Here is a 14,015-nt window from a genome sequence, read left to right as displayed (position 1 = left end):
GAATATACCACAGCTTCTCTATCTATTCATTTGTTGATGGGCACTTAGGTTGTTTCCAAGTCCTTGCTATTGAGAACAAAGCTGCGATAAATATGGGTGCATGTATCTGCTTGGATGTCAGTTATGGTCTCTTTGGGGTATATTCCAGGTAGTGGAATTGCTGGGTCAAATGGTATCTCTATTTGCAACTTTTTGAGAAAGCGCCATACCGCCTTCCACAGTGATTGCACCATTTTACACTTCCACCAACAGTGAATAAGGGTTCTAGTTTCTCCACAACTTTGCCAGCATTTGTTGCTTGCTGTTCTGTGAAATTTTGCTATTCTGACTGGGGTGAGATGATATCTCATAGTTGTTTTGACTTGCATCTCTCTTAGAGCTAAGGATTTTGAACATTTCTTCATGTGCTTGTTGGCCATCTGAATGTCTTCTTTGGTGAAGTATCTGTTCATATCCTGTGCCCATCTTTCAACTAGATTATTTACCTTTATCTTGTTGTGGTGGAAATGCATTTTTTAATTTGTGTAGATATAAATCACAATTCCTGAAAGTAAAGTACTGGCCAAACTCTGAGCAATTAAAAATGACCCCCCCCAAAAAAAAAATAGAGCCCAGCATTCTCTCTGAGCCTGGCATTCTCTCTGGGCACACTGGAAACTGCCTCATCAAAGTGATCTTTTAAAAGTTACTCTGACACATTTTATATATGCACTAAGTTATGGCTAACATGAGAACACTTAATTGTGCTCATGTGAAATCTACCTGGATCAAGAAGCTGTTGTCTAAATTGAACATGTGAACACTGCTTGGTTTAGAATCAGAAAAGGTGTGTGTCAGGGTTGTATCTTTCCTCCACACCTATTCAGTCTGTTTACTGAGCAAAGAATTCTTGAAGCTGGGCTTTCTATGAGGAAGAATGTGGATGGAGAAAGACATAAACAACCTGTGTTATGCAGATGATAAAACCTTGTTTCCTTAAAGTGAGGAGGACCTGAATCATTTGCTGCAGAGTATCAAAGACTGCAGCCTTCAATGCCAACTACATCTCAATATCAAGGAAACAAAGGTCCCTACCTCTGGACCAAGAGGCAATATCATGATAGATGGAGAAAAGATTGAAATTTTCTGTGATTGCATCTTTTTTTTTTCTTTTCTCTTCCCTGCCTCTTTTTAAACAGTCCCTCCTTCGTTACAGACTGGTTAATTTCAGGGTCGAAAATATGGAACGCTTCACGAATTTGCGTGTCATCCTTGCGCAGGGGCCATGCTAATCTTCTCTGTATCATTCCAATTTTAGTATATGTGCTGCCGAAGCGAGCACCGTGATTGCATCTTACTTGAATCCACAGATTGGAGAGCATATACGGAATGGAAGGAGGAGGAGTCATGGAAGGATCACTGATCAGGTAAAGGCATTGAGGAGAAGGAAGAACAAGTGAGGGGAAGAAAGACTAGAGCATACAATATTGAGCAAGTGGATGGACAGGAACAGGAATGGAAGAGTGGAGTGGGAGGGAGAACGAAGAGGAAAGAAACAAGAGTGTAAGTTCCCTGAGACTGGCATCTGACAACAAGAACAACAACAACTGAGAGAAAAATCATACACAAATTGGATCTGACTAGTACAGGAAGAGATTGCCCCTCCTTCTCCAGCAGAACATCTGGTGGATTCGAACCACACGACTCTGGTATTGCAGTGCAGCTTCTTGCCAGTAGGCCACCAGAGCTCCCTTAGATTTTGGGATATTTTCTAAATAGGGTTGTTATGAGCAAAGGAGGTAATATAAATGGAGAAACAGACAATAGCTTTCAAGGCCAAACATTTGAATGGAAGGACCTGGAAGTTCTTAAGATTCAAAGTGGGAATGGACTGATGGTGTGAGTGTTCTTACTATTTCATAAGAGTTGAGAGGACTGTGGAACGGTGTCTGTGTCGTGGGGCAGAGCTAACTCTGGCAGAAAGGAAGAGAAATCTGGAATCTGAGCCTCACTTTTGCCCTAAGATCCTAGAAGGAAGCAAGTTTCCATAAAGTTCCCTTCTCTCCAGAGCTTGAAGGCGTTTTATTGGCTGTAAGGTACCTGAAAGAAAATGACCAAAGCCTCACCCAGCTGCTGAAGAGTGGATTCGACTCCTGGTGACCCCGTGTGTTAGAGCTGAACTGCGCCTCCCAGGGTCTCGTTGGCAGGAATCTTCAAGGAAGCAGATCAGTAACCCTTCTCCTATGGGCCTGCTGGCTAAGTCCCCACCACCACACTGAGCGGGCAGACAGGTGCCAGCTGGGGGCCGCCCACCACGGCCTCACTCAGTCACCGCCGTCAGATTGGAACGGACTCATAGCTGATCCCTGTCCAGTCGTTGTTGTTAGGTGCCGTTGAGTCAAGCAACCTACCTGTACCTGCCCTGTCCTGTGCCGTCCTCATCGTCTCTGACACACTCGAGCCCATTGCTGAGGTCAGTCCATCTTCCTCTTCTTCACAGACCCTTCATTTTCCAAGCATGATGTCAATCTCCAAGGGATGGCCTCACCTAGCTACATGTCCAGAGAATGAAATGTGAAGCTGCCTCACCCATCCTTGCCTCCAAGGGGCACTCTGGCTGTATTTTCTCCAAGACATGTCTTGGCAGTCCAGGGGTGGTCAGTGCTCCTCTCCAATACCACCGCCCAGAGGCATGCATTCTTCTCCTGCTATCCTTGTTTGTTGTCCAGTTGTCTGATGTGAGAAGACCATGGCTTGAATCAGGCCACCGCAGTCTTTTCGCGAGGCTGTAAATAGCACAGGAGGAGATCGCCCACCCCTCTCCCATGGAGCTGCTGGTAGACTTGAATTCCCGAGATCTGCCGCCTTTAACAGCACAACTCCCTGCAGAGTACAGCACCAGAGCCTCCTTATGCCTGGGCAACCTCGAATTCCCCATGCACCCCAGGACTGTGGTGGTAATGTAGGAGCTTGTATGTCAGCATTAGAGAAGCTTTTTTTTTTTTGAGAAAAATTTGTATTTAGAACTAGCCACCTGGACTCAGTTTAGATGATCCCAATTTTGTTGGCAACATCCAAAGCATCATAGTCAGGAGCAAGTCAAACATAAACCTTCTTCTCTCCATCAGGCCTAATCAGAGTGGTGACCTTGGCTGCATCAGTGTCATAGAGCTTCTTTACAGCTTGTTTGATTTGGTGCTTGTTGGCCTTGACATCCACAATGAACACAAGTGTGTTGTTATCTTCTGTCTTCTTCATGGCTGACTCAGTGGTCAGGGGAGACTTGATGATGGCGGAGTGGCCAAGCTTGTTCCTCTGGGGGTGCTCTTCCGGGGGTCTTAGACCACTGGAAGGTGGGTGACATGCAGATATTCTCTTTTTTTGGCTGTGGTTGCCCTTCAGGATGCCTTCTTGGCCTTTAATGCCTTTGCTTTGGCTTCAGTTTTGGGAGGGGAAGGGGCTTCCTTCTTCGCTTTCGGCTCCATCTTCGTAGAAAGGCGAGAAGCTGTTTTATATGTCAGCATTAGAGAAACCGTTTTGTTCTGACAGCCATTTTAAGAAACATATGTCTCCATAATTTTGGCAATAACATATTTTACTAAGCTTTATGTTCTAGTATAAGCTGACCCAGCTTGGCTACCACTCCCTCTGCACCTGGCCCACAACCTGGACACCCATGTGAAGTCAGAAATAATAACAACTCCCATATCTGAAGAAATCTCAACTGCCAAGCACAGCAAACTTCGTGTAACCCCATGCCCAATTTCTGTATATAAACCCAATCTTTCCTTCTCCTTGGGCTGGAACAGTAAGCGCATTAGCTGATCATGTGTAATAAAGAGATTTGCTGGTCCCTAAACTTTGGTGGAGTGTTAAAAGCTTGCATTTCTGCCATTTCAGTAAGAGGGCCTATGTGGATGGCCCTCTGCTTGTACAGAGGTGGAAGTTTCTCAGTGGAGGCCAGCAGGAAGGGCAGCTGAGCCTGCGGAGGGACAGGACTTGGACATCCACAGCAGAGGGAATAATGGGGACAAAACCAACATCAATTACCCGTGTCCACCAGCACCACCGCAAAGGCCCCAGACGAGAACAGTGGGAAGAGAAAGTCCCAGATGGACAGATTTGGAACATGGCTTAAGAAAACGTCAACATGACTGTTTATTCAGATTAGTTAAGTTTCTCTGGAGGTAGAATGGAGGACAGTTATAGACACGTTTATTATCAAGTATAAATCTTGTGTTTTCACACTTGAGTTTGAGGCTGGACAAATTTCTATGTGCTAAGAACTTGTATCAAGTTATTAGATGTATTTGAAAAAAAATAGCAATGTCAGTATTTTAAAAACCATACGCTTTGTCCATTCACTGGAGGAATCTCTCTAGCAACTGTCTTCATGCCTCGAGAAAGACAGCTGTGCTTCTAAGCCAAAGGCCGCACCTCTCTGGTAGTTTGAATCCACCAGAGGCACCAACAGAGAAAGATGGACAATCTTCTCCTATCAATTTACCACCTCCTAAACCCACTGGAGACTCAGCTATGGGTTGATTTTGAGTTGGTGGCAGTGAGTTTTTAGCATAAGAAACAGTTCATTTTTTTAAAAAAAACACAAATAGTTCTTTCCAACCAAGAGCATGGTTCATCAAAACTGACACAAGGCCCAAGGACAAAAATAACTTCCTACCTGGAGGGAGCCCCGAGGCCCGGGGACTGGAAGAAAGGCAAAAGATTTCTAGAAAGAACTTCTTGTTGCTTGGTGCCTTTGACAATGACACTCTGATTCACGTATGACAGAACAAAACCAGGTGCTGTCCTCACAGAGTCTGGTGTTGTTAAATCCACTGCTGTAGCCAGTCAATTCAGCTCATCCAGGAGATCTCTGAGCCTCAACTTCGTAGAGATGAAACACAAAACCCAAGAAGCCAGCAGTGTTGTTGACTCCGGGTCACATTGACCTCACGTGTGCCCAGCAGAGCTGTACTCAGTAGGGTTCTCAAGCCATACTGTGGCCAGACTGCCCCAGCCTTTGTGGGATATGGTCAGACTGCCCCAGCCTTTGTGGGATGTGGTTAGACTGCCCCAGCCTTTGTGGGATGTGGTTAGACTGCCCCAGCCTTTGTGAGAGATGGTAGTTTGCACTGAGTTCCCTACTCTCAAGCCAGTGCAGTCTGCTGGGTGTTGCACTGCTAACCCAAAGGCCTTGCCTCTCCGGTTTGAATTCACCAGAGGCTTCACGGGAAAAATGATGGGCACACCTCCTCCTGTGTGATTTATAGCCTTGGAAACCTATTGGATCAGCTATGAGTTGGTTCTCTCACTCTGATGGCAATGAGAGAGAAAGCAGTTTCACTATTTTCATGTTGTCCCCTCGTTTTACCTTTAGTTTCTTCTTTATTTCTTCTGTGTTGTTTTAGTCTTTTACATCAAGACAGATTTTATGTGTTTTGAATTACAGAAGCATGGGAATTTACCTCTCTCTCCAAAATCTTCACCCCAGTAGTTTCAGGCCCCATTCATCACACTCTTCTGAGTGCTGACTCCTACCTAAGTTCTCTCTGCTCATGGAAAAGATCTTCAGTAGACAGAGAGGAAGGAAATGGCAGAGAGTGGACAGTGGGAAAGACGATGGGGCCAATAATAGGAGATGATAATAATAAGAGATTTTGGTATCTGACTCCTCTCATTCTGCTGTATCACTAGGTAAACAGAAAACTCAAAACTTTGCTGTTGAGTTAGAACCAACTCCTAGCTGACCTTCCAGGGAGTTTCCTGAGGCTACAAATCATAGGAGGAGACTGTCCATATTTCTTCCTTGGAGCAAAGAGGTGAATTCAAACTGCCAAAGAAACGGAGTTAGCAAAGTCAGCAGTGCAACTCCCTATGGACTAAACCACCAAAGCTCCTAGGGAACCATCAGAAGCCCTAATGCTGACTGCAGTCTTCACATGGGGCCAGGGGGACTTTCAAATATAGGCTAACACTAGTCTTTGTTCACTCAGCAAGAAATAGTATGATATTAAAGTGAAAATAAAACTAGATTTTGGGTCAAAATTTAAAATTTAAGTTCTGATCTTGGCTCTACTCATAGCCATGTGAATATGAGGAACACATCTCAGTTTTTCAGAGCTCAGTTCTTCTTTCTGAAAAAGATGTGGTTTGGAGAAAATGAACTTTAAGCACCTTCCTAGCCCTGAAGTCAGTCTGGTGGCATAGTGTATAATGTGACGGGCTTATCAAAAGGTTGGCAGTTTGAAACTATCAGCTGCTCAACTGGAGAAAGATGGGAGAGAGGGTCATTAGGGGTCAGAACTGATTCCATTGCAGGGAGTCTCAGGTCTAAAATTCTCCTCTTGTATTGAGGTTCCCATGTGTACAACACACAAATCACAGTAGACATTTTATTAGTAGTACATCCAGGCATATCTCTCTGCTCAGCCTCAAGTCCCTGCCTTCTTCAACTTGTTGAAGACCAGGAGTTACAGGACACCCCTCGCCCCCCACCAGTCAAAAGAGTTGCCCTACAACTGGGGCCCAGAAGCACCTTCTCAGGGTAAGTGGTTGCAGCAACAGCAGCAGCAGCAGCAACATCAATGGCAGCAGAAGCTCTAAGCCCCAAAAGGAAATGGGAGGCCTGGTGGCTCCATTTTCAGCCCTTCGAAACTGAGTGAAAGACTCTTGGGGGCATACTTCCTCTACCTCTATGACTCCGATGGTGAAGATCCCACCCATCAGCTTGCAACCATTTATGGCGGTGCAGCCTCTGACCTCCACAGATGAATTGAAGACGCCTGCGGAACAAAGACAGAGGGGGAGACAGATCGATGCCTCAGGAAGTCAACAAGGAAGCCAGTCCTCCTTCCTCCCTGGAACCCCAAGGGTTAGGACCTTCCAGGATCCATGCAAATATCTGATATGATCATGTGCTCTCTTTACCTCCTGTAAGCTGGAATTTTCCTTGATAGCATCGAGTTGCCTCCCTGGGGCAGGGTATGGAAGGGGCATTGGAACAGGTCCCTGGAGCCAAGCAGGTTGGACAAGAGTGGGTTTGTGCTGTCTTGGGAACTAGAAGGGGAAAAAAGGCATAGTGAAGGACATGTCCTGCCTCTTACTATATCCCTCCTGGCTGCCTTGTCTTGTCTGAGTCCTTTCTGCTGCAAACACTAATCAAAGTCCATCACTGCAACTTCCCAGTTCTTCTCCGACTAATTTTCTTGGCATTAATAACCTCATTGAACAAGGCTTCCAAACTGTGCTTCAGTAAGGAGGGAGAGAGATGAAGAGACATTACTTCTTGTCATCTACAGTCCATAGCTAACAGGAGAAAGACACAGAAATAATTCTAGTAATACAATTCCATTGGCATGGTGTTTGAAGGATAATGGTGGGAGAATGGAGGAGTCACTAATTATACCTGAAAGAACTTGCAAACTATTTTCACCAAGCTGGTACTTTTGCTGAGAAGCAGGAAGAGTAGAGGTTGGAAAATGGGGTGAGGTGACAGTAAAGGAAACAAGGCAACTGCCTGGAGGTATGATCAAGCTGGAAAGTTCTAAGGAATGGAGTTAGTAGTGGGCAGGCACTGGGATGGCCGAACCAGGGGACCTATATGGCCAGCACTCATTCTGACTGGCCAATCCCATCTCCACTGTTAAGTACTTTTTTGTATCAGCCCTGGTTAGCATACAGCTACAGCTACTGAGATAGACAAGCACGAAGCAAGAGAAACAAAGTTGAAAAGCTAGACAGGGAAAGGATTACTTCAGACCTTGAGGTCCAGCTGGGGCATTTGGCACTATCACTAGTAATAGGGAAACAGTTGTTAGACTGACTGCATACATAGAAACCTACAATGGCATCTGTGTACTAAACACAAAATCCAGTGCAGATCCTGACTGTCTCTGATGGGCTCTACTCTGAGCAGTATTTAGACCTCACTGTTTAGATAATAATTCAGAAAGTCCTTTTGTGTGTATAGACTGTTTAGGTTTCAGGCAAGAAAGAACACAGAAAAGGAGGAGATTAGCTTTCCCCAGTGGGTTTTGTGAGTCTCTCTTGGCATACATCTTTTTCTTCCGCAGTACCTGGACGGTCTTCTGGTGGGATCCATAATGGAGGTATCCTGGGTCTGTTGTTGCAATAGTTCTCCTCACAGAAGTTACTGAAGGACACCACCTTCAAGCCAGGGAATGAAGCATGTCGGACAAGGGTTACCTGCTGTAACCTGTCAGGGATACAGCCCTTAGATGCCACAATGATAGACTCAGGGCCTGTTAGGAGACAGCAAATGGGGAAAGTGGATGGTGAAGGTGAAATTTGGGCAGGATTAGATTAAGGCATATATGAGGGCCCTGTTGTTGTTGTTGTTATGTGCCGTCGAGTCGCTTGCGACTCATAGCGACCCTATGTACAACAGCCTTAAACACCGCTCTGTCCTGTGCCAATCGCACTGTCTCTGACACTCCCATTCCAATTATCCCGGTCACCGAATCAATCCACCTCATAGAGGACCTTCCTCTCCTGCGCCGTCCCTCCACCCTCCCAAGCATGATGTCCCTCTCCAAGGACCGGTCTCTCCTCACAACATGTCCAAAGTATGTTAGACGGAGCCTCAGAATCCTTGCCTCCAAGGAGCCACCCGGTTGGTTTAACCCTTTCCAGGACAAATCTGTTTGTTTTCCTAGCAGTCCATGGTATTCTCAATACTCTTCTCCAGCACCACAGCTCAAAGGCATCAATTCTCCTTCTATCCTCCTTGGTCATTGTCCAACTCTCTGATGCATAACAAGTGATTGCGAAGACCATGGCCTGTATCAGATGCACCTTCGTCTCAGAGAGACACCGTTGCTCTTCAGTACTTTGGAGAGGTCCCTAACAGCAGACTTTCCCATGGCAATGAGCCTTTTAATTTCCTGGCTGCTGGTGCCAAAAGTGTTGACTGTGGAGCCAAGCAAACTAAAACTGTGTACAATCTCAATCTCTTCACCATCCATCCTGATGCTGCCAATTGGTCCAGTGGTGAGAATCTGTAATTCCCCTGCTCTGTTTACTTATATGTCTGAATGGGATATTTGGAATGTTTATGTGTCTGTCTCTCTGTCTCTTATGTCTTCTGCACTTGACTATTATCCAACCTTTTGCATTTACAACAACAGAAAAACAACTTATCATCTCTTCTGCTTAGTCAAGTGCTGAGAGATGGAGGAGGAGCAGGAAAGAAAAAGAGGCGATGGTTTGTGAGGGAGACAGGGGAACTGTGGGACCTACAGAAAGGTCGAGGTTTGTGTTCTCTGGGGCAAGCCACTCTGAGCATGAGGCAGACGGGCAACATACAGAAGGTGAGGGTGGCTGAGCTGTGAGGGGATGGGGGGACTTAAGGCTGCAGGACCTGGGTGAGGCTTGGAAGTCTCTTCTTCCAAAGAAGCCTCTCTGCCACCCTGTGCCCAGGCGGCCAGGCCTCGCCAGCCTGCAGGCTGGAAATTTCTCACCACCAAGCCCAGCCTTTGGGTTCGGTGGAGCAATAAGGTAGAGAAACGAGCTGGGGTGGGGAGGTTTGCTCCATTCAGAGTTCTGGGACGTGTTCAGGTGATGATGGGCCCCTACTACTTCAGAGGCAGTGCACAATCCTCCTGGATGATGATGACCACCAAACCCAGAAACTCCCAGGTGGTGGTGAAGATGTGGGGGGGAAGGGAGGCTCACCATGCCACACCTTATGTGCCACCACACTGTACACATCCTGAGATGTACTGGGGTGCCTGATAGACAATGATTGACTGGGGGAACACTGGCGTTAAAGATGGATGTGGCCTTAACTCTCTTATAATACAAGTTTCCCCTTAATGATCTGGTGTTTAGAATCTAACCATGCCCATAAGTGAGGAGTGGAGATACATATTACACATATCTCTTCCCGAACCATATATATATATATATATATATATATATATATATATATATATATACATACATACACACACATATATATATGTATATTTATGTATATGTATGTGTATATATATGTACATATGTGTATATATGTATATGTATTTTATGTAAGTGTGGGTGTGTATCTTAGCTATCCACAATATAATTTTTTTAAAAAGTGAACACAATATTAGTGACTGATTACTAAAGTGGCCTCTGCCATTTTAGTGGAGTAAAGTGAACTATATAACATTTTTAATGATTACAGCATCCTGAGATTCTCACTAGAAATCAATTTTTTACAAAAAGAATATTACACAATAAAACAACACAAAGTCAGTGAACTTAACCATTCCACCAACCAATGTAAAAGGCTATCAACCTCCCACAATGAAAAATTGAATATCATTAGCTTTGCTTTTAACAGTTCTTACTTCAGTTTTGATTTTATAATAAATGCTTTAATTATAAATTAACAAATGACAAGATCCCATAAAAGAAAAATTAATGATTAGAAAATAAACATTACAATAAACTGTTGTATTTTATTTTCAGATAGACCTTTCATCTCTATCTACAGCCACACCCCCTGTGGAATTAATCTGGACTTCCTGTCAGGTCTAAGGCTGTAAATCTTTATGGGAAAAGACAGCCCATCTCAGAGCAGCTCATGGGTTTGAACCACTGACCACACACACCGCTAGCTCTCTACACCAGAGCTCATTTTTTCATCTCTAACATGCTACAATGAAAAACATGTCTTTCTCCTCTTTGCTCTTATAAATTCTTCAGTTACTTCATCATAATTAAGCTGTCTAGTATATTATGTTGCCAAGAGAGCCCAGTCCTTAGAGAAGGACATGCTTGGAAGGGTAGAGGGTCAGCACAGGGGAGAAGACCCTGGACGAGATGAGATCAAGTGTGTCAGAAATGGTGAGGTTTGGCTTAGGGGAGGGCAGAGTTCAGAGCCATTGTTCACAGGGCCACTATGAGTCACGGTCATCTTGATGGCACCTAACAACAACATCTACTTCCATAAATCATAAAAGGAGCTGTTGTGGGATAATGCATTATGTATTGTGTTGTTACCTGGAAAGTCTGGGGTTGGAATCAGTTGCTCCCTGGGAGAAAGAGGAGCAAGCTCCTCTCATAAAGATTTACAGCCTCAGAACCTCAGAAAGCCAAAGGCTGGTCGCTAGGAGAGGTCATGGACTCAGTGGTAATTGTTGTTGGGTGCTGCCACGGAGTCAGAACAGACCCTGTAACTGAGGCCCTAAATCGCACAGGAGGAGACTGTTCATCTTTCCCCCTGGAGCAGCTGGTGGATCCGAACCTCCTACATTTGGGTTGGAAACACAACTGTAACCTGCTTGGCCACCAGAGCTCTCTTCCATAGCCATGCATATACAGAGAAGGACAATGGAATAGAATCTTTCTCGAGTCACTGTTGTGCACCGAGTATTCTAAGTCTCCTGGGATGAAAATGTCTGTTGTGTCATTTGTGATCATTAACGTTATGAATATGAGTAAGGCAATTTCAACGTTATATTTTATCTTCTATTATGGAATCATAACACGCCTATATAAGTAATCTTTACTCAATCTATAGACTTAGTCTTCACAGAAGAATGAAACAATTGTACTTTCCTGTAAAAGACTTAAGTCACTGGGATAAGCCTGCACTAATTTCCTAGATGCCTGCATGCATTCTTCAACAGGAATAACCACATCAAGATGGAAAGTCTATTGGCAAGAACGTCTGCCGCTATCCTTCCTTTTACATGGGATTCAACTGTGTCAAAGATGGGCGCTCTGGTGGCCTAGTGGCAAGAGGCTGTGCTGCAATCCTGAAGGCATGCGGTTTGAGGCCACCACCAGCTGCTCTGTGGTTGAAGGAAGGGCAATCTCCCCCTATGTGATTAACTGCCTCTGAAAACCCAGAGGGGCAGCTATGGGTTGGTTCCAATTCGACGGTACACAACAACAAAGCTGCTTTTTACATGGGATTCAACTGTGTCAAGGATGGTATGGTACATTGTTACTGAGCTCTGTTACTCAATACTTCTGGGGCACTTCTGCCATTTACACATATCTTTTTAAAGCTTCTGAGGTGGTAAACTGGGTATTAAGTTTACTTGGTGTCCTACCAATTTCCTTGCACTGGAGCACTGACTTTTCCTACATATTGTGTGTTTGGCATCTGTGGATCTTGTTTTGGACAAGCAGTATTGATTGTGTTGTTTATCTAAGCACATGCTTTCCTTGCTTACAGGGCCTGGTGAACACTTAGCTGAGTCTGGGCAGGTGAAGGGGGGAAAGCACTTAAAATGGGCATAATCACTTTCCCTCATACCTGCCATTCTTAATTTACCTGCCAAAATAATCAGAATGCTTTCCTGGCAAAGTGATCCGTTTCCACAAATCGTAGTTTCCTCTGTGGTCCAGTTAAATGCATTGATTGAATCCATGACCAAATCCATGTTTCTACTGTTGTAACAATACAAATCTTTGGCCACTGGGAGAAAACAAGATCAAGATAAGAATTTGCTCTTCTCTGTGGGGCCTTTTCACCGTAAATCCCCCCTATAAGTTGCTTCCTCCCCCCATTCCCATACATACAGATCGGGGAGAAAGTGCCTAGGAAAAGGAGCAGCAAAGTGCAGGTGTGACAGGTTCCCATGGCTTCTTTCAGAGGTTTTGGGGAAAGCTGATTAGGATCTGAGATATGATGAAGAAGAGAAGACTTTTAGACCGTCTTAAACCTATGCTCTGGCTTGAATGAAGGTAGAGTTTATTGTGTTTAGTGTGAAGTCCCTGGGTGGAAATGGTTAATCTATTTGACCACTAATTTAAAGGCTGGTGCTTCATAACACCCGAAAGTGCTTTGCAAAAAAGGTCTGGTGATCAGTTTCCGAATGTGCCACTGAAAAGCGTCAGGAGCTCGGTCTGCAGCAGATGCACCTGGGCACACAGTGGACCAGTGCAGCCAACCCGGTGACCCCTGATTTGGTTCTGGTTTCATCGCCTGTTGCGACCCCGCCCCTCGGGCAGCCTCGCCCTGACTAGCTGAGGACTTGGAACAAGTTAACTAGAGTACTGGAGCCAAGTTTCCATTATTCTCAGACCCAGGAGGCTGAGCTCCCAGTCCCCGAGGACGTCTGGCAACTCCCTGCCCTCCAACCTCGAGACCATTGTGCCCAAAGGCCCCTTGTCTTAGACTCAGCCATCCAGGGTAAAATCTCATCTCCTCACGGCCCTGGTCTCTAGCACCACCGGCCCCGTCTCTATCGGAGAAAGAAGGTGGGACTGCCTGTTCTGCCTCATCTAGGAACTCACGGACTTGCGCTTCAGCCATCTTTCCCCAAAGCATAAATGATTCTCCGTGTCCAGTCTCCTTTCCTCAGACTCTCCCCACCCCCTCCTCACACCGCCAGGACCCCAGCTCCTTCCTCCCTCACACCCCAGAGCCCCTTACCTCAGCTCTCTCTCCTCTCAGACCTGAGTCCCTACCCAAAGCGCCCTCCTCCCTCTGGCCCAGAAGCCTGAGGTGTGTCCCTAAGGCCTCCTTTCTCTTCAGACACCAAAACTCAGCCAGACTGGGCAAACTCCTCCGCGCTGAAGGTGCCGATAACAGCGCCCCCGTGTGGCGCCCAGCCTTCTTTTATACTTTCCCAGAGTCATGGCAGGCGGGACTAACCTCAGCCTGACAGATCCCTCGAAGCCCCATTGGTTTATGAGAAATTGGCCAGTGAGCTCATTGGATGATCTGGGAGTTCAATCACTCATTGGCCCCGGAGAAGGCCACTCCCAGCGGGCTTGAGGAGGTGAATACACGCAGCTTGGCTATAATGACAAACTGGCCAGAAAGGGCGCTCTTCTCTGCTGTCCCAGACACGTGATACAGTGCAGAACAGGCAGTGCCCTCCAAACGACCTTGCGCCTGCCTTGTGTATCTTCAGACTGCTGGATTTATGCGTTTCTAGTTACCAAACCTCTTCTTTCAAACCTCTGCCTCTTAGTACTAAATACATCACCCTATCCAAATGGCCTCTGTGTTCCCAGCCTGGTACCTATGCCAAGCTCTACCAGAAGCTCCTGCTACTGGGATCCACCTT

At 45.7% G+C, this 14,015-nt stretch overlaps 1 protein-coding gene across 1 annotated transcript; it reads right to left on the bottom strand.

The window, feature by feature from the left end:
• Positions 1–6,242: 6,242 nt before the first annotated feature.
• Positions 6,243–12,380, bottom strand: LOC102847036 (testis-expressed sequence 101 protein-like). The gene is made up of 5 exons (XM_006901097.1): positions 12,272–12,380; positions 8,058–8,243; positions 6,910–7,038; positions 6,518–6,764; positions 6,243–6,246 (listed from the first exon to the last, which is right to left on the bottom strand). The coding sequence occupies exons 1-5, from the start codon at positions 12,378–12,380 to the stop codon at positions 6,243–6,245; spliced, it is 675 nt and encodes a 224-aa protein (XP_006901159.1).
• Positions 12,381–14,015: the final 1,635 nt, after the last annotated feature.

Source organism: Elephantulus edwardii, unplaced genomic scaffold (genome assembly GCF_000299155.1).
Source record: "Elephantulus edwardii isolate Elephantulus edwardi_28Jun2011 unplaced genomic scaffold, EleEdw1.0 scaffold00308, whole genome shotgun sequence".
Classification (NCBI taxonomy): Eukaryota; Metazoa; Chordata; class Mammalia; order Macroscelidea; family Macroscelididae; genus Elephantulus; species Elephantulus edwardii.
This window is presented reverse-complemented; position numbering and strand designations above follow the sequence as displayed.